The 23,626-nt window shown below is 43.7% G+C and overlaps 1 protein-coding gene across 1 annotated transcript in view; it reads right to left on the bottom strand.

The window, feature by feature from the left end:
- LOC309551116 (putative cation-transporting ATPase 13A5) overlaps positions 1-23,626 on the bottom strand; it is a 203,245-nt gene that overhangs the window by 9,890 nt on the left and 169,729 nt on the right. Inside the window, exons 28-29 of the mRNA XM_082251562.1 lie at positions 17,449-17,537; positions 10,928-11,008 (exon numbers count right to left, since the gene is read on the bottom strand). Of these exons, the coding sequence (XP_082107688.1) occupies positions 10,928-11,008; positions 17,449-17,537 (170 nt within the window). The remainder of the gene's footprint in view (positions 1-10,927; positions 11,009-17,448; positions 17,538-23,626) is intronic.

Raw genomic sequence — 23,626 nt, 5'->3', positions numbered from 1 at the left:
TCCATAGCGCGGGTGCACCCCAAACCTCTTTTTTACTATGAGTGTGGAGATCTGCCCGCTTGTGTAAACAAAGCGGGCGGATCTCCTAAGTGACAAACAGTGACAGATTGCAGGATTCAGCATAGCTGAACCTGCGATCTGTGCCTGTGTCACACAGCCCCCTCCCCCCACACAAGTTAGTAAGCACCAGGCATACATTAACCCCTTGATCACCAATAAAAGTTAACCCCTTCCCTGCCAGTGTCATTTTTACAGTAACAGTGCATATTTATAGCACTGATTACTGTAGTAATGTCACTGGTACCCCCAAAAGTGTCAAAAATGTCAGTCAATGGTCCGATCTGTCCGCCGCAATGTCACAGTCCCGTGCTGCGATAACTTTTGCGCAAACCAATCGAAATACGCTTATTGCAATTTTTTTACCAAAAATATGTAGCAGAAAACAAATTGGCCTAAAATGTTAAAAAAAAAATGATTTTTAAATTTTTTTGGGGGGGGGGGGGGGATTTCATATAGAAAAATGTGAAAAATATTGTTATTTTTTCAAAATTGTCGCTCTTTTTTTGTATAAAAAGTAAAAATCACACAGGTGATCAAATACCACCAAAAGAAAGCTCTGTTTGTGGGGAAAAAAAAACATAAATTCAATTTGGGTACAGCATCGCACGACCGCACAATTGTCCGTTAAAATAACGCAGTGCCGAATCGCAAAATATGGCCTGGTCAGGAATGGGGTAAAATCTTCTGGTCTTAAAGCGGTTAAAAATACGCTCATTGAGAATTTTTTTGTCAAAGACATGTAGCTAAATACATTTTGGCCTAAATATATGACAAAAATGTAATATATTGGATATTTTTTAACTGTCAAAGTAGAAAAATATTGTTATTTTTTCAAAATTGTCGCATTTTTTTATTAATATCGCAAAAAATGAAAAGCGCAGAGGTGATCAAATACCACCAAAAGAAAGCTCTGTTTGTGGGAAAAAAGGACGTAAATTTCGTTTGGGTACGGCGTTGCATGACCGCGCAATTGTCAGTTAAAGTCGCACAGTACCGAATCGCAAAAAGTGGCCTGGACGTACAGGTGGTAAAGTGGTTAAAAGTGTATACTCAATATAATGCAATGAAACATACATAGATTACATATAAGTGCGTTAGTGCATAAATAAACCATGACAATATTATATTCTATGTTCCATGACTGTAAAAAAATATAATATATAGATATTGAATAAGTAAAAATAGTATATAAAGTGAAATAAAATCTGTAAACAGCCAATGAGTAGTCCAGTGCAAACTTGATAAATATCTTGTGCGAATTGGAAAAGTTCAGTGCAAAAATAAGGTGCAGGTGCTACAAGTGATCTTCCCCGCCAGCCATATGATGACTAGCCTTCACTGACAGAAGAGATCCAAAGGTGGTAATGAATGGGCCACTCAGGGCCGGCCTTTGGGGTGTGCGAGCTGTGCGGCCGTACAGGGCGCCATGGGCAACAGGGGCTCCGTGCGGCCATCACAGATCACACATGATCAGGCTGCACAGTGGGAGGTAAGCGGCGACTGCGGCCTGGAGAGGGTTAACACAGGCCGCGGCCGCCGCTTACCTCCCGCTGTGCCTGTGTCTTCTATAGCTACAGGGCTGAACTGTGTATGTCTCACACTGCTCAGCCTCAGATCCGCCGCCACTGACAGATCCCCTCCTCTCTGCAGGGACGCCAGAGGAGAGATCGTCAGCTCCTAGTATTATATTGAGTATATACGTTTAATATTCATTCAGGTAAGCGCTGAAGGTAGCTGCTCTATGTAGAGGCTAAAACTTTTTTTTAATGGCAAATGCCAATCGAGCTCCACGGTGCTAGGCTGTGAGCATAGGGCTCACTAGAGGAGGTCAGACCCTAAGGCTACCTTCATGAAGTCTGCTTCTGATTGTTTGGTCAGAGATATTCACATCAGTGGCCTGCTGGAGATCATTTTGTAGGACTCTGGCAGTGCTCATCCTGTTCCATCTTGCACAAGCAACCTTGAGCAGAAACCAGTCCTGCTGATGGGTTAAGGAACTTCTATGGCCCTGCCCAGCTCTCCTAGAGTAACTGCCTGTCTCCTGGAACCTCCTCCATGCTCTTGAGATTACGCTTGGAGACACAGAAAACCTTCTGGTAATGGCATGCATTGATGTGCCTTCCTAGAGGAGTTGGACTCCCTGTGCAACCTCTATAGGATCCAGGTATCACCTCACGCTACTAGTAGTGACACTGACCCTAGCCAAATGCAAAACTAGTGAAAAACAGTCGGAAAAGATGAGTAGGGAAAAAAATGTCAGTGGCCTCCACCTGTAAAGCCATTCCTGTTTTGGAGGCCATCTCTCTGTTGCCCATCTAGTAAACCTGGTAATTTCATTAACACCAAAGTAGCTGAAACTGATTAACAACCCCTCTGCTACTTAACTTACCAGATCAATATCCAAGGAGTTCCATTGACTTGATGCTATACTCTGATTAAAAAGTGTTCCTTTATTTTTTTGAGCAGTGTGTGTATATAGTGTACATGTAGCAAGGTTTCCAGGCCTGTGGCCTGATGTGGGTCTGCCGTTAGTACCGGAATCCTCTCCAGCCCATGTGAGCTGAGTCCCCAAGTGCAAAAATTGAGACAGTGACAACTCCGGCATCTTTGTTTGTGGTTTTATTGTAAATTAGGGGATGGGAGAAGAGAATGAGTGGGATACTCCTTTTGGCTTGAACTAATTACAATTGGGACTTGATCCTGGAAAAAATGCCCGTTGGCGCTTCCTTGACGCTAGCCAGTGCCAGCCAACGCTCACTGACTCTGAGAACACTCTGTAAAACAGAGGAAGTGTTGAATCCCCGACCTATAGTCCAGTAGATTCAAGACTGAGAATTGTAGAACTCCTGACACTACTTCACTGTGTAAGTCTTTGAATACTTTTCCCCTGCCTGGTACAGCTTGAGGCAGTATTTTGTAGAACTCCAAATAGCTAACATGGTAACTGGCACACGCAATACAATTCAGGGCCCAGACTGCCGGTGCCCCCTTTACACTTGAACTCTTCAGGGTCCACTGACTATGTACCCCCTTTACACTTTAGGGTCCTCAACCTTGGTACCCCCTTTACAGCTAGCTGACCATGGATCCCCGAACCTCTTTAGGAGTGGTCCCCTCATACTCTAGGCAGACCCCCAGGGGCAATCCTCAGTACTCACAACCTGTGTAGGCTTTCCTGGGATTGGACCCCTCTCTCTCTCCGCAGGCTCTCGGCACACCGGATCCCCCTCAGCTCAGCTTAGCACTCTCTGGACTCTCAGGCGACAACCCAAGACATCCACCTTCCTCAGACAGGAGGAGAGACAGCCACACTCTCCTTCCTGGGACTCTGCTCCCGCCAAAGACAACGTGCCACACACCTCCCCCCACTTATACCCACTCCCAGAATCCTCTGCGGCAGAATCTGCCTTCTGGGGTAGTTACAAGCTGGGATGTGTCCCCTAATTGGGCTTCCCACACTGCCCTATGAGAAGCCTCTCACAGGAGCCAGTGGGGACACTTCCCTCACAGCAGACACACTTGGTAGCCATGGCAACCTACCTGTAGAAAAGAAAACATGGCTCTGCTGTTAGGCAGACAAAGCCCACTATGTTTTAACTAGCACCTAACTGTAGGGTGCTACATACAGTGTATATATATATATATATATATATATATATATATATATATATATATATAGTGCATTGCGAAAGTATTCGGCCCCCTTGAACTTTTCGACCTTTTGCCACATTTCAGGCTTCAAACATAAAGATATAAAACTGTAATTTTTTTTGAAGAATCAACAAGTGGGACACAATCATGAAGTGGAACGAAATTTATTGGATATTTCAAACTTTTTTAACAAATAAAAAACTGAAAAATTGGGCGTGCAAAATTATTCAGCCCCCTTAAGTTAATACTTTGTAGCGCCACCTTTTGCTGCAATTACAGCTATAAGTCGCTTGGGGTATTTCTCTATCAGTTTTGCACATCGAGAGACTGAAATTTTTGCCCATTCCTTCTTGCAAAACAGCTCGAGCTCAGTGAGGTTGGATGGAGAGCGTTTGTGAACAGCAGTTTTCAGTTCTTTCCACAGATTCTCAATTGGATTCAGGTCTGGACTTTGACTTGGCCATTCTAACACCTGGATATGTTTATTTGTGAACCATTCCATTGTAGATTTTGCTTTATGTTTTGGACCATTGTCTTGTTGGAAGACAAATCTCCATCCCAGTCTCAGGTCTTTTGCAGACTCCATCAGGTTTTCTTTCAGAATGGTCCTGTATTTGGCTCCATCCATCTTCCCATGAATTTTAACCATCTTCCCTGTCACTGCTGAAGAAAAGCAGGCCCAAACCATGATGCTGCCACCACCATGTTTGACAGTGGGGATGGTGTGTTCAGGGTGAGGAGCTGTGTTGCTTTTACACCAAACATACCGTTTTGCATTGTTGCCAAACAGTTCGAATTTGGTTTCATCTGACCAGAGCACCTTCTTCCACATGTTTGGTGTGTCTCCCAGGTGGCTTGTGGCAAACTTTAAACAGCTTTCTTCTTGCCACTCTTCCATAAAGGCCTGATTTGTGCAGTATACAACTGATTGTTGTCCTATAGACAGAGTCTCCCACCTCAGCTGTAGATCTCTGCAGTTCATAAGGAGTGATCATGGGCTTCTTGGCTGCATCTCTGATCAGTCTTCTCCTTGTATGAGCTGAAAGTTTAGAAGGACGGCCAGGTCTTCGTAGATTTGCAGGGGTTTGATACTCCTTCCATTTCAATATTATCGCTTGCACAGTGCTCCTTGGGATGTTTAAAGCTTGGGAAATCTTTTTGTATCAAAATCCGGCTTTAAACTTCTCCACAACAGTATTTCGGACCTGCCTGGTGTGTTCCTTGTTCTTCATGATGCTCTCTGTGCTTTAAACGGACCTCTGAGACTATCACAGTGCAGGTGCATTTATACGAAGACTTGATTACACACAGGTGGATTCTATTTATCATCATTAGTCATTTAGGTCAACACTGGATAATTCAGAGATCCTCACTGAACTTCTGGAGAGAGTTTGCTGCACTGAAAGTGAAGGGGCTGAATAATTTTGCACGCCCAATTTTTCAGTTTTTTATTTGTTAAAAATTTTTGAAATATCCAATAAATTTCGTTCCACTTCATGACTGTGTCCCACTTTTTGTTGATTCTTCAAAAAAATTACAGTTTTATATCTTTATGTTTGAAACCTGAAATGTGGCAAAAGGTCAAAAAGTTCAAGGGGGCCGAATACTTTCGCAATGCACTGTGTATATATATATATATATATATATATATATATATATATATATATATATATATATATATATATATATATATACTATATTACCAAAAGTAATAGGGCACCTGCCTTTGTATGCACATGAACTTTAATGGCATCCCAATCTTAGTCCATAGGGTTCAATATTGAGTTGGCCCACCCTTTGCAGGTATACTACCTTCAACTCAGCTTCAATGGATGAGAGAGTTTGGGGTGGAGGAACTTGACTGGCCTCCACAGAGTCCTGATCTCAACCTGATAGAACACCTTTAAGTTAAATTAGAGTGGAGATGGCGAGCCTGACCTTCTTGTCCACATCAGTGCCTGACCTCACAAATGCGCTATTGGAAGAATGGTCAAACATTCCCATAGACACCCTCCTAAACCTTGTGGGCAACCAGAAGAGTTGAAGATGTTATAGCTGCAAAGGTTCAGCCAACTCACTATTGAATCTTACGGACTAAGACTGGGATGCCATTAAAGTTCATGTGCGTAAAAGCAGGCGTCCCAATACTTTTGGTAATATAGTGTACATTTATATACTGTATCTCTATCATCAAGAACCGGAACATCTCACCCATTGGGAAAAAAATGTATTTAATTTATAAGAGGTATATTGGTGGTACATGAATTCAAAGTAAAATTCCAGGTTTACTTTTAATTTGCAAGGGTGGAGATTGTGACATCTTCCATCCACTTCTCCATCTCGGCCAATCATAGGAATCTATGTATATATTGATAAAAATACAGGGCTCCAACTCAATCTACAAGACCAACCAATACAAGGCCAATTCAATCTATGGATAGAAAAACCCCAAGGTACCTTGGGGTTTTTCTATCCATTCCTTACCTATTTCATAGCAGCTGCTACCCTCCCCATAATTTTACTTATTTATTATTCCCTTCCATTAGGCTTTCCACAGGCGCAAAGAATATACTCCTTGGAGTATATATACTTTTTACAATTCAATCTATACCCAACAGCAAAAAGGAAGTATCTTATACTACTGCAGGGAACACCGAGCCACTTACTGTATGTAGCAAATGATGCCAGGGGCATGGAAATAAAGTGTTTGGGCCAGCTTAGCCCAAACAAACTATTTAAAGTGATAGTAAACTTTTAATTTTTCTTTAACATGTTCCCACCGGCCATAAACCTATATGCAGCCGCTGGGCAGGTTGGCTTTAACACTGAGAGGCCACATTTATGTGTCCACAAGGAACAGTTTTCTGTGCTGAGAGTGCACACATTGCACGTTCCCAGCAAAGTACGGAGATATCCTGAGAAACTCCCAATGCATACTTGCAATTTAGAGCTTCCAACCACGTGGATGCTGTGACAGCCAATCACATCGGTCACATAATTAGAATGCCCACCTATCTAACTATAGTGGTATATAGTACCCTAACTACACTGCATATCCCTTTCCTCACACTAAAAGAACAGCTCCATACAGCAGAAGATAATTTCTAACTGACACTGTCCCTTTAAATTATTTTTTTTTCCCCTAACTCAAACAGCACAATCGCTGTATTTCTAAATACACTGACAATCTTTCTGTAAGCTGACTGCTCTTCTGCTGATCTGGAGCTTTACAAGCAATCGGCTATGCAGCAAACGTTGTTTAACACAGTGGCAGGTGCCAAGTCGGCATTACTTTGCAGCAAAGGGCCCTCAATGAATATCTCTGCGAGTACGGCACCAGCACTGGCTCAGCGCACCTGGGCTTTTTTTCGCCACGGCAGTGGCTTTTGATTAAGGATGTATGCGCTGTCCTCTCGTCATTTGAGGAGACCACAAGGACCACATGCATCAGTGACACCCTACCGGTACTGTTTTTGTTGGAGCACACTCTGCGTGGAATTATGAACAGGGCACTGGAGGCAGAGCAGCAGGAGGAAGAGGAGGACTTCCTTGCCTCTCAAGGCCCCCTTTATCCTGACCCCATTATGCCTAGCTCCCAGAGGCCCGAGCAGGATCCAGGGGTGGAAGAGGAGGAGGAGGAGGAGAAGGACGATTCTTGTGGAACTTTTGCAGGCTTTGAGGAGGAGGAGGAAGACATGCGGCATTTTTGAAGGTTTGGCATGCTATAATTCTGGTTCTGGACATGCTACAGAGCTGAAACTTCACAGGTACACTTTTTAGACCCCCCCAGACACTAAATCCAAAGAATCCGAACCAAACTTTCGGGAAATTCGGGTGTTCTGGTTGAACCAAACTTTTCAAAAGTTCGATCATCCCTATTAATCCCTTCCTGCCGCTGACTTCTGAACTTTTAAGTGAAATCCTGGGAGGTAGAGGTGAGCATTCGGATCATGTTACCACTGCGACTGGCAGTCACAGCGGTCAAATGATTGGAAAGCTTCCAATCACAAGTATACATCGGGAGCTTTTAGGTAGCCGTTCGTTACTATGCCGGGAGAATGCAGGGAGAGCGCTCCCAGCACAGTAAAGTGTTAATCTAGGGCCACATATATGCAGCCTCTCAGCATTGAAGCGAGGGGCGGCCGCATATGTGTGCTAGGTTATTGGGAAGTGGGTAAACAAGTGGAATAATTAACATTAATGAGAATAAATATGGTATTAGCTTTATAGGGAGCTGGGATTACAATAGTGTACATTTTTTTAGACTTGGTAATTTTTAAGGGATAAGAAATTATACATACTGTATGAAAAAGTTTTTCAAAGAAACTGATCTAAATTGCTATATACTGACATTTATTTGCCTTCACCCCAAGTCAATATTAAGTATTCCCAAAGGTCAATTGATGAGGAGAAATTGTAAAGGAGGCCCCAAGATCCCACCCCCCCCCCACCACCACCCATGTGAATGAGTAACAGCTACATAGTACCCATACCCATTCACCCAAAAAGTGGCAGAAAGTAATAAACACAAGAGTTTTTTACAAATCCTTTATTAATAAATAAAAAAATAGTGTCCCTCGATGTAAATCCATCGTCAATCATGCCGCCCACTGGACCCAAAAAAAAAAAGAAAAACCATTTCTTATATAGGTAAGCTATGTCACCCAGTGGCACCACCCCCTTCTGACATCACAGACTGGTGCATGCTGGGCATGTGACGCCACATGGGGGTTGTGCCGACCGGGTGACGTAGATATGTGGTCCTGCCCCATACCTACATAAGAAATGTCAAATTGCAGAGGGGGCATTCGGTGGAAGGCCTCCCAGGAGGCAAGAGAGTTTTTGATTTTTTAGGTCCGGCGGGCAGCGTGATTGACAATGGATTTACATTGAGGGACACTATTTTTTCATTTTTAATTTTTTAATAAAGCACTGTCTCTTGTGTTTATTACTTTTTGCCAATTTTTTGGTGAATGGGTAGGGGTACAATGTACCCAATACTCATTCAAATGGGGGGGGGGCGAGATCTGGGGGCCCCCTTGTTAACCGCTTGCCGACCGCCCCCACAGATATACTGCGGCAGGCAGGCTGGCTCGGCTGCGCGAACCGACGTATGGGTATATCAGTTCGCTGGAGCGGTCCTGGGGGAGCTAGCACATGGCACCCCCGGCGCACGTCCGCCCCCACTAGGCAGCGGGGATGCCGATCCATGGGGCCGGTAGCCACAACTGCCGTCGGGCACCAGCGATCGCTCCCCATTGATAGATAATGACGGTCCGCTGTTGTAAACACAGCAGACCGTTGTTCTCTCTGAAATGATCACAGAGCACCTGTGATCCTCCTATACAGGTCTCTGTGTTCATTTCACAAGTCCCCCCCTCATTCAGTTAGAAAACACCTCCCTAGGCTTACACTTAACCCTTTGATCACCCCTGAGTTAACCCCTTCCTTCGGGTGCACGACAATCATGTGGCGAGAGTATGCAGCCAGTTCCTGGAGGATGAAGGAATTGATACCATTGAATGACCCCCACAGTCGCCTGACCTAAATCCAATAGAACACCTCTTGGACATTATGCTCCAGTCCATCCGACGCTGCCAGGTTGCACCTCAGTCCGTTGAGGAGCTCAGTGACGCCTTGGTCCAGATCTGGGAGAGGATATATATATATATATATATATATATATATATGTGTATATATATATATATATATATATATATAGCCTGGTCGCACGGCTGGCATTGTTCAAACTGTTATTGTTAATAAAGTTATGCAAAGACAGTGACTTTGGAAGTATGGGAGATGTAGTTCAGGGAGGAGCTAGGATTACAGACTGCTATGAGAGACACTCCTCTCCCAGGGAGCAATGGGATGAGCGGAGCTTGCTGGGAGTGCCTTTATAAAGGGGGGCGGGACACAACTTCGCTCTCTTGCCTCAAAGACAGCGTACTGACAAGAAGGGGAAGAGCTGCTGTGGATCGCAGGAGAAAAGGCCGAGGCCTAGTGGCAGACACTGGAGTTGAAGCCGGCGGTATGAGTGAGCGGAGAAGTCTCAGTAGTGTTGCCAAGCGGAAGGTTGCTGACGGAGACGCTGTGCAGAGCGGGGACTGGCCGCAGCGGAGAGGGGAGCTCCCTTTTTGGGTGAGAGACATCCATCATCCACATCTTCATTAAATACAGACCTAGGGCGAATCAGGGCGGGACAACCAAACTGTTTGCTTTGACAAGGCCATACTGACTTACAGTTACACCCCTGGACACTGCAGATATACATATAGTGCAAGGAGGGTAAACTAGGCCTTAAGTCCTAGGCTGTTAGCCTATTTTGACACATCAGAATTTATTACGTTTACTTTTTTCTGGATTACAACTATTGATTACCTTGGGTAATATAGTTCATCATCCTTACCTTTATTGGATTACAAATACTTTCTTGGATTGTTGGGAATTCCTTGCCGGTGAAGACAAGTGAGGCCTCACTCTCCAGGAGACTCTTGCAATTCATCATAGGGGGGCCCCATTAATACACAGAGTGCACTCTGATAGTTATTTTGTATTGTTATATTGTTTATTTTGCATCAAGTTATCAGGTGTAGTCACTTATATCTGTGGTCTCTCTCTAACTACACCAGAGTATGTATAGTGTTATACTGTTGCTGAACGCAATCCTCTTGCATACATATACTGTACATTTATTTGTGTATGTATGTGTGGCCTGTGTTCCGGATCCTGAGGGCTGAACTAAACTCAAATCTTTGGTTGGGAATTCAGGATCTACCTCTTTAAGAATATTTGTGTTGTTCTGATTATATTTGCATATTCTTGTTTACCTTTCAAAAGCCAAAAGCAGTAAACTAATTATTCACTGCAATACTTGTGGCCTCAATTATTCAAAATGACAGAACAAATAGTGTCAGATGGGTTAGAGCAGGTTCAGGGTGCAAGAAGTGAAGAGGATACTCATGCAAGAAGCCACTCCCTTGGGGGCAGGGCTACATATATATAATGTTTGGGGGGTTCTAAGTAATTTTCTAGCAAAAAGTACTGATTTTAACTTGTAAGCAGCACATGTCAGAAAAACTTGTCTTCAAGTGGATAGTATAAAAAAAAATGGCATGTATCTGGAAATGTTTTCCCAAAACAGTTTTCACTTGAATTCAATATTATTTTGATGAATGTAAATCAGGAATCATAAAAGTCATATAAAATAACCTACCTCCACACCATAGGATGCAACAAAAAGCACGATAACCATGCTTAATATTTCAATTCTCCAATAATATGGTGTACAGACAAGCTGAAAGATTACATAAAAAATTATGTTACCAAGGTAATTGAACATGTACTGTATATATATGCAACAATTACTTCAAAGTGGTTGTAAACCCTTGCATACACCCAGTGAAGTAATTGGCTCAGGTGATACACAGGGATAAAACAAATCCTCCTACACCAGTTGTATCTGTTTATCTGCTGTCTACTCTTCTCTACAGCTTGTCTGAGCTGTCAGAAAACAGGGAGGCAGCACACAGGAACAGAGCTGAGGCTGTCAATCACAAGCTTTGTGCTGGAGCTCCCTCCCCTGTAACATTTTTTTGCTTATCAGAAGTGACTCATGCTGATAGCAGAGGAACAGAGAAGCAGACAGAAACAACACCTAGTGCTCAGCATTAAGACAAGTACACAACATAGAGGGATATTCTTTTTTCATATTTCTTTTCTGAGGTTTACAACCACTTTAAATACACTCCAATAAACCGTAATTTTTTTTTTATATGTAGATATCAATATTTCATTTTTAGAAATGACATTTATGGAGCTAACAGAACATATACAGTAAAAACATAGTATCTTGATGTTTTACAGCCATTCCTTAAAGCTGAACTCCAAGCTAGAGAAAAATGTACCATTGTAGTGGGACCCCATCTGCACTGCAAAGCATAAATTATCTTTTTTTTTTTTCTAGAGTGATAGAAGTAAGGTGAAATACTTTCATTTCTCACTCAACAGACTTCCTTTTTTTAAGATTGGTCCTATGAAACTGCTCATCTTCGCTACCCAACCAGTCACGGCAGAGGCGTAACTAGAACCTTCAGGGCCTCAGTGCAAGAAACCATAAAGGCCCCCCTGCCCCCGACCGTGGACCTTCCCACTGATCCCGGAAGCCTTTTTTTCTCATTATGGGACCCTTTATTATGGTCCCACTGCAGGCCACCTTCCTGCTGTCTTGTGGTCCCCCCACTGTGTTGGAACGCCAGAGCCCAGTCCCAAGTCTGACCTTGTGACCCTGGTAGTTCCCCTCACTGCTGTCAATAGTTTTTATTATTTTTTTTTTATTTATTTATTTATTTCCATTTTATTTTATTACATTTTTTATTACAATTTTATTTTTTACATATTTTTTAGGACCTGGTTGGGGTCTTTGGTGAAATATCAGGAGTCTAAACCCCTGATGTCACACTTTTGAGACAGCGAAAGGGACTAAAGACAGATTCATCAGACCATTTTCCTGCCGCCTTTGCTGCACAGAATGAATGCACAGAAATAGCTCTGTACAGAGCTTCCCGCTCATTCATAAACTGGGGCATAGTAAACACAGTTTACTATGCCTCACTGGCGATGCCGATCACTGACTCTATTCATTAAGGCAAGGAAGGGGTCAGTAATTGACACATTTACCGACTCCTTCCCCGCTCTCCATTCTGACAGACCCCCCCACAGCGCTGCCAGGTTTCCCCCTCCTGCTGGCTGCTGTGGGGGATCTGTCAGGAAGGAGTTGGTAAATGTGTCATTGGGAGTTGGGGGGGGGGGCAGGGAAACTGGGGCCCTGGGGAGCAGAACAAATATAGGGAGGCAGTGGGAGCAGCATGTAGCCGCTGAATATCTGGAAGGAGAGGAGGGAAAGTGGGCATTAATGAGCTACATGGAGGGATCGGTTCCCCTGCATACTGCCGCCCTCCTATCTAGGCATACGGGGGGGGACGCAATGACAACCACTGTATGTACACCCCTGAGTCACAGCAATCTGACACAATCATGTGTAACACAGGACTAGCAGATCTAAGTTGTACATGAAGGTGCTTAAGGCCTGCCCACAGTCTGCCATTGAAGGAGTCTGTCGGTAGCAGGGACATTGACTAATAAAGTAGGTAACTTTCTATACTGATCATCCCCCAGACAAAATAGATCATTTAACCCTAATGGGGGCCCAGTACAAGTGTTAATTTTTCTATATACAGTATCTCACAAAAGTTAGTACACCCCCCACATTTTTGAAAATATTTTATTATATCTTTTCATGTGACAACACTGAAGAAATGACACTTTGCTACAATATAAAGTAGTGAGTGTACAGCTTGTACAACAGTGTAAATTTGCTGTCCCCTCAAAATAACTCAACACACAGCCATTAATGTCTAAACCGCTGGCAACAAAATTGAGTACACCCGTAAGTGAAAATGTCCAAATTTGGCCCAATTAGCCATTTTCCCTCCCCGGTGTCCTGTGGCTCCTTAGTGTTACAAGGTCTCAGGTGTGAATGGGGAGCAGGTGTGTTAAATTTGGTGTTATCACTCTCACTCTCTCATACTGGTCACTGAAAGTTCAACATGGCACCTCATGGCAAAGGACTCTCTGAGGATCTGAAAAAAGAATTGTTGCTCTACATAAAGATGGCCTAGGCTATAAGAAGATTGCCAAGACACTGAAACTGAGCTGCAGCAAGGTGGCCAAGACCATACAGTGGTTTTACAGGACAGGTCCCACTCAGAACAGGCCTCGCCATGGTCGACCAAAGAGGTTGAGTGCACATGCTTAGCATGCAGAGCACATGCAGAGGTTGTCTTTGGGAAATAGACGTATAAATGCTGCCAACATTGCTGCAGAGGTTGAAGGGGTGGGGGGGGGGGGGTCAGCCTGTCAGTGCTCAGACCATACGCCGTACTCTGCATCAAATTAGTCTGCATGGCTGTCATCCCAGAAGGAAGCCTCCTCTAAAGATGATGCATAAGAAAGCCTGCAAACAGTTTGCTGAAGACAAGCAGACTAAGGACATGGATTACTGGAACCATGTCCTGTGGTCTGATGAGACCAAGATATACTTATTTGGTTCAGATGGTGTCAAGCGTGTGTGACGGCAACTAGGTGAAGAGTGAAAAGACTTGCCTACAATCAAGCATGGTGGTGGGAGTGTCATGGTCTGGTGCTGCATGAGTGCTGCTGGCACTGGGGAGCTACAGTTCACTGAGGGAACCATGAATGCAAACATGTACTGTGACATACTGCAGCAGAGCATGATCCCCTCTCTTCAGAGACAGGGCTGCAGGGTAGCATTACAACATGATAACGACCCCAAACACACCTCCAAGATGACCACTGCCTTGCTAAAGAAGTTGAGGGTAAAAGTGATGGACTGGCCCAACTTGTCTCCAGACCTAAACCCTATTGAGCATCTGTGGAGCATCCTCAAATGGAAGGTGGAGGAGCGCAAGGTCTCTAACATCCAACAGCCCTGTGATGTCATCATGAAGGAGTGGGAGTGGACTCCAGTGGCAACCTGTGAAGCTCTGGGGAACTCCATCCCCAAGAGGGTTAAGGCAGTGCTGGAAAATAATGGTGGCCACACAAAATATTGACACTTTGGGCCCAATTTGGACATTTTAACTTAGGGGTGTATTCACTTTTGTTACCAGGGGTTTAGACATTAATGGTTGTGTGTTGAGTTATTTTGAGGGGACAGCAAATTTACACTGTTATACAAGCTGTACACTCACTACTTTGCATTGTAGCAAAGTTTTATTTCTTCAGTGTTGTCACATGAAAAGGTATAATAAAATATTTACTAAAATGTGAGTGGTGTACTCACTTTTGTGAGATACTGTACATACTATATCTCTAAAGACTGTGTAGCGCTGTATAAAAGAACCCTTTATTGCATAAGGCCTTTGTCTGTATTGTTTGTAGTTCTGTATAATCCCTTTCCTGTCTTCTGTAGTGGTAACCCCATAGGAGCCGATTGGATATTGTTTGCCCCGGCCTCCTAGTGATTACTCTACAGCCAGACACAGGGGTATTTTCACACAGACAGGTGCACACACTCGCTAGTTATCTTCAATGACCAATCTAGGGGATTTGTTTTGTATTTTATTTGGAGAGCTTGGATAGGAGAAGGGTTTTAGCAGGATACTCCAAATAACTATTCACAGGTGGGGGCAACTCTCTCAATAGAACTGTATCGCAGATCAACTGCAGGACCATACAGCGCCTGTATGGGATGAACAAGTCTCTTTGTAGCTGAAGGAACTCAGTGAACTTTGTCTCTTCAAGACACTAGCCAGTGTCTCCTTTAGCTTGCACCCAGTAACTGACTTCTAGCACCCAGAGGGGGATCTAACAGCACAAGTCCAGAGGATCCCCTGTGGGGGTCTATGCTTACAAGGGTCCTGAAGCACACATGGCAGCCCTCTTCAGTGGTACCAGACAGGATCTATGGACATCCTCCCTCAGTCAACTCTCATAAGGATCATGGGTTGAAACTTCAATGTTTCAGGTCCTCAGGTTGACCGCCTGAGGTTACATGGCAGCCTGTGCTGGGGACAGGCAGCAGCCCCCTCTCCACCTGGGTCTCTCTCTAGAGGTAGACTGGACCCCGAGCCCATGTGCTCCCCAGATATAAATACAGTCAACCAGCATGCCGTGGGGTACATCCCCTTCTAATTGGCCAGGGCTGTACAGACATCCATGCTCTCATCTGCTAAGTTTCCACCCACTGTTCAATATACTCCATAGCTATAGGATCAGTGTCTAACATCAAGACAGCATGAGAAGCACTAGAGCACACCAAGCAGTCCTCACTAAACAATCACAACTCTCTGTTAAGTGGACAGCCCATACATTTGCCTAGCTGTTGTCCTGTTAAGCAGAGAAGCCAAAAACTATATACACTCACTCTAGCACCTACCTAGGAGGGTGCTACACTTCTATGTGTTATGACTGGTACACAAAAGCTGCACCACTATTTGACACAAATGAAGAAAGTGTATGAACTGTCAATCCTCCCCATAGGAAAAAAGAATGACAGCTATTGTATGAGCCAGAGTATATATTGTAAGGTGATTTATGATTGTAATTGTTAAGCATATTAGGACACATTCTATTACAAAACATTTGAGGCCACAACAGCTTTATTCAAAAACGTACATAGTGCTTAATTTACTAAACTATAGCACATGATATTTGTTATAACTATCATTACTTTTATAATTGACGTATCGCCAAAGCTTTTTAGGCCATACAGTAAAACCTTGGATTGAGAATAACTTGGTTTGAGAGCGTTTTGCAAGACAAGCAACATTTTTTTTTATATATTTTGACTTGATAAACAAGCGATGTCTTGATATACAAGTAGCGTTGTGTCACAACTGAATATAAAAGAGAAGAGAAGTGTAGCAATATGGTTACATTTAATGAAGGTACAACATTTATCAACTCACATGGTTGATGATTAAACAGGCACATTTAAGTATGCAGGCATCCAGGGTAAAGCTCTCCACATAGACCGTATTCTGCACCGCCATCGACTTCCTCCCTTCCACACTGCGCTCCACGAGCACTTCAAGTCTCGCTTTCTGAATGCTCTACTGCAGGTTAATCTTCCCGGTCACGACTGCAGACTGAAAGCAGTTAAAACCGGTGGTGAGGAGGATGGTTTGTGTGAACAGCTTTACCCCGGATGCCTGCATACTTAAATGTGCCTCTTTTATTCATCAACCATGTGAACTGCTAAATGTTGAACCTTCATTAAATGTAACCATATTGCTACACTTAAAGGCACCTCTCTTCTCTTTTATACTCTGTAGCTCCTGCTGGATTTTGCTTCTAATCCCCTTGTGGAGGCTGCCATTTGTGGATGGACATTTTATGGTTACAACCTATCACATTGCTATAATCTTTTTATATGGACTATAAACTGAAGGACTTATTAATAAATGGTTGTGAAACAAATCATCTGAGTTTCCATTATTTCTTATGGGGAAATTCGCATTGAAATAAGAGTGCTTTGGATTACAAGCATGTTTCTGGAACAAATTATGCTCGCAATCCATGGTTTTACTGTACTTCTCTTCTAAATGAAAGCAATGCACTTACTTGTGCTCTCCTGTGATTTAAAAGCATCCAACAGTGGGCTAAATCACACTGTCCTCTGACATCACAGAGCCACTCAAGGTTCTGGAAGGATCCCAACAATAATGTCAGGATCTACTCAGTGTGCCGCTGAGAACCTGAGCCAGCTGCTTCTGTTCCCTCTCCAGCCAAACAGTGGAACAGTGAACACTGGAGGGACAGAGCAAAGAGTCACCACTCTCAGCTCTGTAAAGACTGAGAACTGAGTGACCAGGAGTCATGTGATTGCTCAGTTCTCTACCAGCAGGGGACAGCTGCAGCATTCCATCACTTTTACATTCCCACACTTCTCCTTTAACTATGTGATTGTTATGCCCAGTTCATCATGGGTTTCACCAGTGAAAATAATTACCATTATGGCAAATATGTAGTATTATAGATTGGTAAACTGAATGCAGGTTCTGTTCAAGAAATTGTGACTTTTTCTGTTCTACTTGTACATCTGTATTCTATTTTTCCTTTGTCTGTTCATAAGTTATTATTTAATTTTGACACAATGTTAAATTATGTGCTTTTTAAATATAGATATTTAATTGATTCTCATCGTATACATACCTCTATGCGGCGATACAGTGTTTCAATATCAGCAAACAACATAAAAAGAAAGACTCCCAGTTGAGCTAATATTAATATACATACTAAATCTGCAAGAAAAGAAACATAATTGCAGTTGTAGTCTTATTACAGAAGCAATACTCTAAATTATACAGTACTTTATGTATGGTGTACAAAGTTTAGGATATACAGTGGGTACGGAAAGTATTCAGACCCCTTAAATTTTTCACTCTTTGTTATATTGCAGCCATTTGCTAAAATCATTTAGGTTCATTCTTCTTCCTCATGAATGTACACATAGCACCCCATACTGACAGAAAAACACAGAATTGTTGACATTGTTGCAGATTTATTAAAAAAGAAAAACTGAAATATCACATGGTCCTAAGTATTCAGACCCTTTGCTGTGACACTCATATATTTAACTCAGGTGCTTTCCATTTCTTCTGATCATCCTTGAGATGGTTCTACACCTTCATTTGAGTCCAGCTGTGTTTGATTATACTGATTGGACTTGATTAGGAAAGCCACACACCTGTCTATATAAGACCTTCCAGATCACAATGCATGTCAGAGCAAATGAGAATCATGAGGTCAAAGGAACTGCCTGAAGAGCTCAGAGACAGAATTGTGGCAAGGCACAGATCTGGCCAAGGTTACAAAAAGATTTCTGCTGCACTTAAGGTTCCTAAGAGCACAGTGGCCTCCATAATCCTCAAATGGAAGACGTTTGGGACGACCAGAACCCTTCCTAGAGCTGGCCGCCCGGCCAAACTGAGCTATCGGGGGGAGAAGAGCCTTGGTGAGAGAGGTAAAGAAGAACCCAAAGATCACTGTGGCTGAGCTCCAGAGATGCAGTCAGGAGATGGGAGAAAGTTGAAAAAGTCAACCATCACTGCAGCCCTCCACCAGTCAGGGCTTTATGGCAGAGTGGCCCGACGGAAGCCTCTCCTCAGTGTAAGACACATGAAAGCCCGCATGGAGTTTGCTAAAAAACACCTGAAGGACTCCAAGATGGTGAGAAATAAGATTCTCTGGTCTGATGAGACCAAAATAGAACTTTTTGGCCTTAATTCTAAGCGGTATGTGTGGAGAAAACCAGGCACTGCTCATCACCTGTCCAATACAGTCCCAACAGTGAAGCATGGTGGTGGCAGCATCATGCTGTGGGGGTGTTTTTATGCTGCAGGGACAGGACGACTGGTTGCAATCGAGGGAAAGATGAATGCGACCAAGTACAGGGATATCCTGGACAAAAACCTTCTCCAGAGTGCTCTGGACCTCAGACTGGGCCGAAGGTTTCAGGAGAGAGAGAGAGAGAGAGCCAAGCGCCGATCTGAGTGTAGCACAGCAGTAATTTTAATGACACACAATAAAATCGTTACTCACAAGAGGTCCATAAAAACAGGCATTGGTAAAATCCAAGAGGGGAAGGTCTCTGGGGTCACATCCGAGGTGGAACATCCAGTCAGGCGGTGCCGCTGTGATGAGGGAGGACAGCCGATGGCCTCATGTCGGAGGCGGGAGACGTGCAGGTCCTCTGTGGTGGTGGAGCAGCGTGGGACCGCGGGTCGGATGGTTGTGACGTCACTTCCCGGAGACAGCAGGGAATCAAACGGCGACGCGTTGCGGAGCTCCGCTCCTTCTTCAGGCCGTGCAGGGGCCATTTTGGATGTGGTATTTATGCCCATAGTCCGGGACAAGAACTACAGTGGCTCAGGAGGGACAAGATTGGGGAAGGGCGAACCAGCAATGGGATTGTTATCTATATAGAGAGTGGTGGAGGCTAGAGAAGGGAGGAGGGAACTGTGTGGGGAGGGGGAAGGGGGGGGAGGGGGGGAAAAGAAAGGGAAATAGAAGAAAGGAAAAGGGGGGAGGGAAGAATGTGCTGACTTGACTTGATGTTTTGGTATTGGGGCCAATAACCGTGTAACACTACAGGATGAGTGTACATGGTATGGAGAGTAGTGTGCATGAAGGGACTGGATTATATTTTAGGGCAGGAACGGTCCGTGCGGTGAGAGCGCACATATGTGGATGTATACAGTAGGGACAATTGATATGAAAAAGAAGAAGTAATAAATGAATAAATAAATAATTAAATAAATAAATATATATATATATATATGTGGAAGGTGTAATCAGGGAATGTTTGGACTGGTGCAACATGATTGGATTGATTGTGTGACATGTATGAACCTACGCATGAGGGCAAGAATGGGGGGGGGAAGAAAGTGGGAAGGGGGGAAAAAATGTGTGCGTGCGTGAATGCATAGTACTGCACGCATGTTCGCAAGCGTGTGTATATGCGGGATAGCACATATACACAAACACACGACAGCACACCCACACACGCACACCTATGGAAAGTTGGTGTGCCAATGTGTGGGCGGGCGTCGTGTGGGGCATCCATGTGGTAAGGTCATACTATGAATCGAATGATGGTAGAGAGACTATGTGGGAAAGATTAACAAATATATGGGGGTACTTACTTTGGTGTTGGCTTGATATGAAGAAGCATATGACGGGAGGGTTCAAAAAGGTCTCTGGAAGACGGAAGGAAGAACCTGGGCAGAAAATGATCATGTTAGAATACCACAAGAAATATTACTTAGGGAGATGGGCTACAGCAGCACATTAAACCTTCTGGATTTACTCCCTTGAAACGCTCTCGCCTGGGGGCCTGAACGAAGAAATTGAAATTAATGTGCTGCTGTAGCCCATCTCCCTAAGTAATATTTCTTGTGGTATTCTAACATGATCATTTTCTGCCCAGGTTCTTCCTTCCGTCTTCCAGAGACCTTTTTGAACCCTCCCGTCATATGCTTCTTCATATCAAGCCAACACCAAAGTAAGTACCCCCATATATTTGTTAATCTTTCCCACATAGTCTTTCTACCATCATTCGATTCATAGTATGACCTTACCACATGGATGCCCCACACGACGCCCGCCCACACATTGGCACACCAACTTTCCATAGGTGTGCGTGTGTGGGTGTGCTGTCGTGTGTTTGTGTATATGTGCTATCCCGCATATACACACGCTTGCGAACATGCGTGCAGTAATACGCATTCACGCACGCACACATTTTTTCCCCCCTTCCCACTTTCTCCCCCCCCCCCATTCTTGCCCTCATGCGTAGGTTCATACATGTCACACAATCAATCCAATCATGTTGCACCAGTCCAAACATTCCCTGATTACACCTTCCACATATATATATATATTTATTTATTTAATTATTTATTTATTCATTTATTACTTCTTCTTTTTCATATCAATTGTCCCTACTGTATACATCCACATATGTGCGCTCTCACCGCACGGACCGTTCCTGCCCTAAAATATAATCCAGTCCCTTCATGCACACTACTCTCCATACCATGTACACTCATCCTGTAGTGTTACACGGTTATTGGCCCCAATACCAAAACATCAAGTCAAGTCAGCACATTCTTCCCTCCCCCCTTTTCCTTTCTTCTATTTCCCTTTCTTTCCCCCCCTCCCCCCCCTTCCCCCTCCCCACACAGTTCCCTCCTCCCTTCTCTAGCCTCCACCACTCTCTATATAGATAACAATCCCATTGCTGGTTCGCCCTTCCCCAATCTTGTCCCTCCTGAGCCACTGTAGTTCTTGTCCCGGACTATGGGCATAAATACCACATCCAAAATGGCCCCTGCACGGCCTGAAGAAGGAGCGGAGCTCCGCAACGCGTCGCCGTTTGATTCCCTGCTGTCTCCGGGAAGTGACGTCACAACCATCCGACCAGCAGTCCCACGCTGCTCCACCACCACAGAGGACCTGCACGTCTCCCGCCTCCGACATGAGGCCATCGGCTGTCCTCCCTCATCACAGCGGCACCGCCTGACTGGATGTTCCACCTCGGATGTGACCCCAGAGACCTTCCCCTCTTGGATTTTACCAATGCCTGTTTTTATGGACCTCTTGTGAGTAACGATTTTATTGTGTGTCATTAAAATTACTTCTGTGCTACACTCAGATCGGCGCTTGGCTCTCTCTCTCTCTCCTGAAACCATACAGGGTCGCTTCACCCTCTACAAGCCTGCAGCCATCCAAGTGTCCAGTGATTGGATTACATTCCACCACCTGTCCACAGTATATTTTTGCAGTCACTCCACTGTCTGTTTGCGCCACTTCTCTCCCCCCTCTGGGCCGAAGGTTTACCTTCCAACAAGACAATGACCCTAAGCACACAGCTAAAATAACGAAGGAGTGGCTTCACAACAACTCTGTGACTGTTCTTGAATGGCCCAGCCAGAGCCCTGACTTAAACCCAATTGAGCATCTCTGGAGAGACCTAAAAATGGCTGTCCACCAACGTTTACCATCCAACCTGACAGAACTGGAGAGGATCTGCAAGGAGGAATGGCAGAGGATCCCCAAATCCAGGTGTGAAAGACTTGTTGCATCTTTCCCAAAAAGACTCCTGGCTGTATTAGATCAAAAGGGGGCTTCTACTAAATACTGAGCAAAGGGTCTGAATACTTAGGACCATGTGATATTTCAGTTTTTCTTTTTTAATAAATCTGCAACAATGTCAACAATTCTGTGTTTTTCTGTCAGTATGGGGTGCTATGTGTACATTCATGAGGAAGAAGAATGAACCTAAATGATTTTAGCAAATGGCTGCAATATAACAAAGAGTGAAAAATTTAAGGGGGTCTGAATACTTTCCGTACCCACTGTATTTTATACCTTGTAAAGCATTTACAATGCATCGTTATTTGCTCAATGCTGCCATCTAGGGTCTCCTAAGTATATTATTTTGGAATTTAATCCAATCTAAAATTACACAGACGCAGCTCATTAATATTAAGAAAAACAAATATGCAACACATTTTTTTTCCTGCTACTATTATTCTATAAAATAATATTAAATGAGTTTTGTTTTCAACATGTGAAAACAACTCTGTAGTTTGCTAAGGGATAATGCTGTGGACAATTAAATAATTGCTATAATCACTTTATATAAAGTTGAACCTGACAGCGGCTATAACTTGTTGCAGTCCCTATTGCTGGTAATGACACAAATGTAAGAACATTAATGAAGTGGAAGAAAGCTGTTAATAGATAAGAGGATATCCATCAACTTCTGTATTTAATGTTTTTCAGTAGGATAGTCAAGCCGAAGTAACATTGGTAATATTTTGAATATAGCCTATATGCCATTTGTCAGCATTGATCACACTTAAGCATACTGTATGCTGTTTATAATTTGCAGATTATTGATTCCCTAAGGAGACCATGGGGATCATCTAAATCCATTAGTAATAGTTGTCAGGAATATTCATCAGAGCTGAAGAAGCTACTTCAGCTCTGAAAAGTAAAAACGAGCCTTAAAAATGATAGAACAAGATCTCCTTTTGTCTGTATAGTATTTGTTATGTTGGGAAAAGCTGACACAGAATGATAATGGTAGTATACTGCTATATACTACAAACAGAGACGGGACAAGGGGCAGGAAGGACATGTGCCCTAGGGCACAAAAGCCCTATATAAGGGGGGGGGGTGTTTTCCCCTCCTCATTGACAAGAGTAACCGTAGTGCCACTCCTTTTAGCAGGGCATTTTTTTCTGCCAAGGGAACAGTGGTACTCGGTACTGTTACCCCCGGCAATAGCCCTGTGCTCACCACTGTCATTTGCTAATTTCCTGTGCTGGCTTCTGTGCTTGCAAGTGACAGCATGCCTCTCCTCATACAGAGTGCTCCCTGCATGACTGCCCAGCCGATTAGCAGCCACTCCTCCTGCATGAGGAACCAGTAAGTAGCTGGCAGAGGCATGGGTGGAGAAGCTTTATACAAGGGGGTGGAAGAGAGCTTTGTAATGTCCCCAATGATGCAGAAACATTTTTCCTTTTCAATGACACCCCTGAACCAGGGGGCAATTTCTTTCCAGTGACACCACTGACTCAAGGACATTTCATTTTTTTCAGTGACACCACATATTCAGGGACATTTTTACTTTTCAGTGACACCACTGAGTAAAGGACATTTTTCCTTTCAGTGACACCGCCAACCCAGGAACATTTTTTCCTTCTCTACAATTAGCCCTGTATTTGTGCACCAATTTTAAACTTTTCAGTTTATTGCAGTGTAACACAAATATGGGATGGCACAGTGGTGTAGTAGTTAGCACTTTCACCTAGCAGCAAGA

This window comes from Pelophylax lessonae (genome assembly GCF_965119305.1).
Source record: "Pelophylax lessonae genome assembly, chromosome: 3".
Taxonomy (NCBI): Eukaryota; Metazoa; Chordata; class Amphibia; order Anura; family Ranidae; genus Pelophylax; species Pelophylax lessonae.
This window is presented reverse-complemented; position numbering and strand designations above follow the sequence as displayed.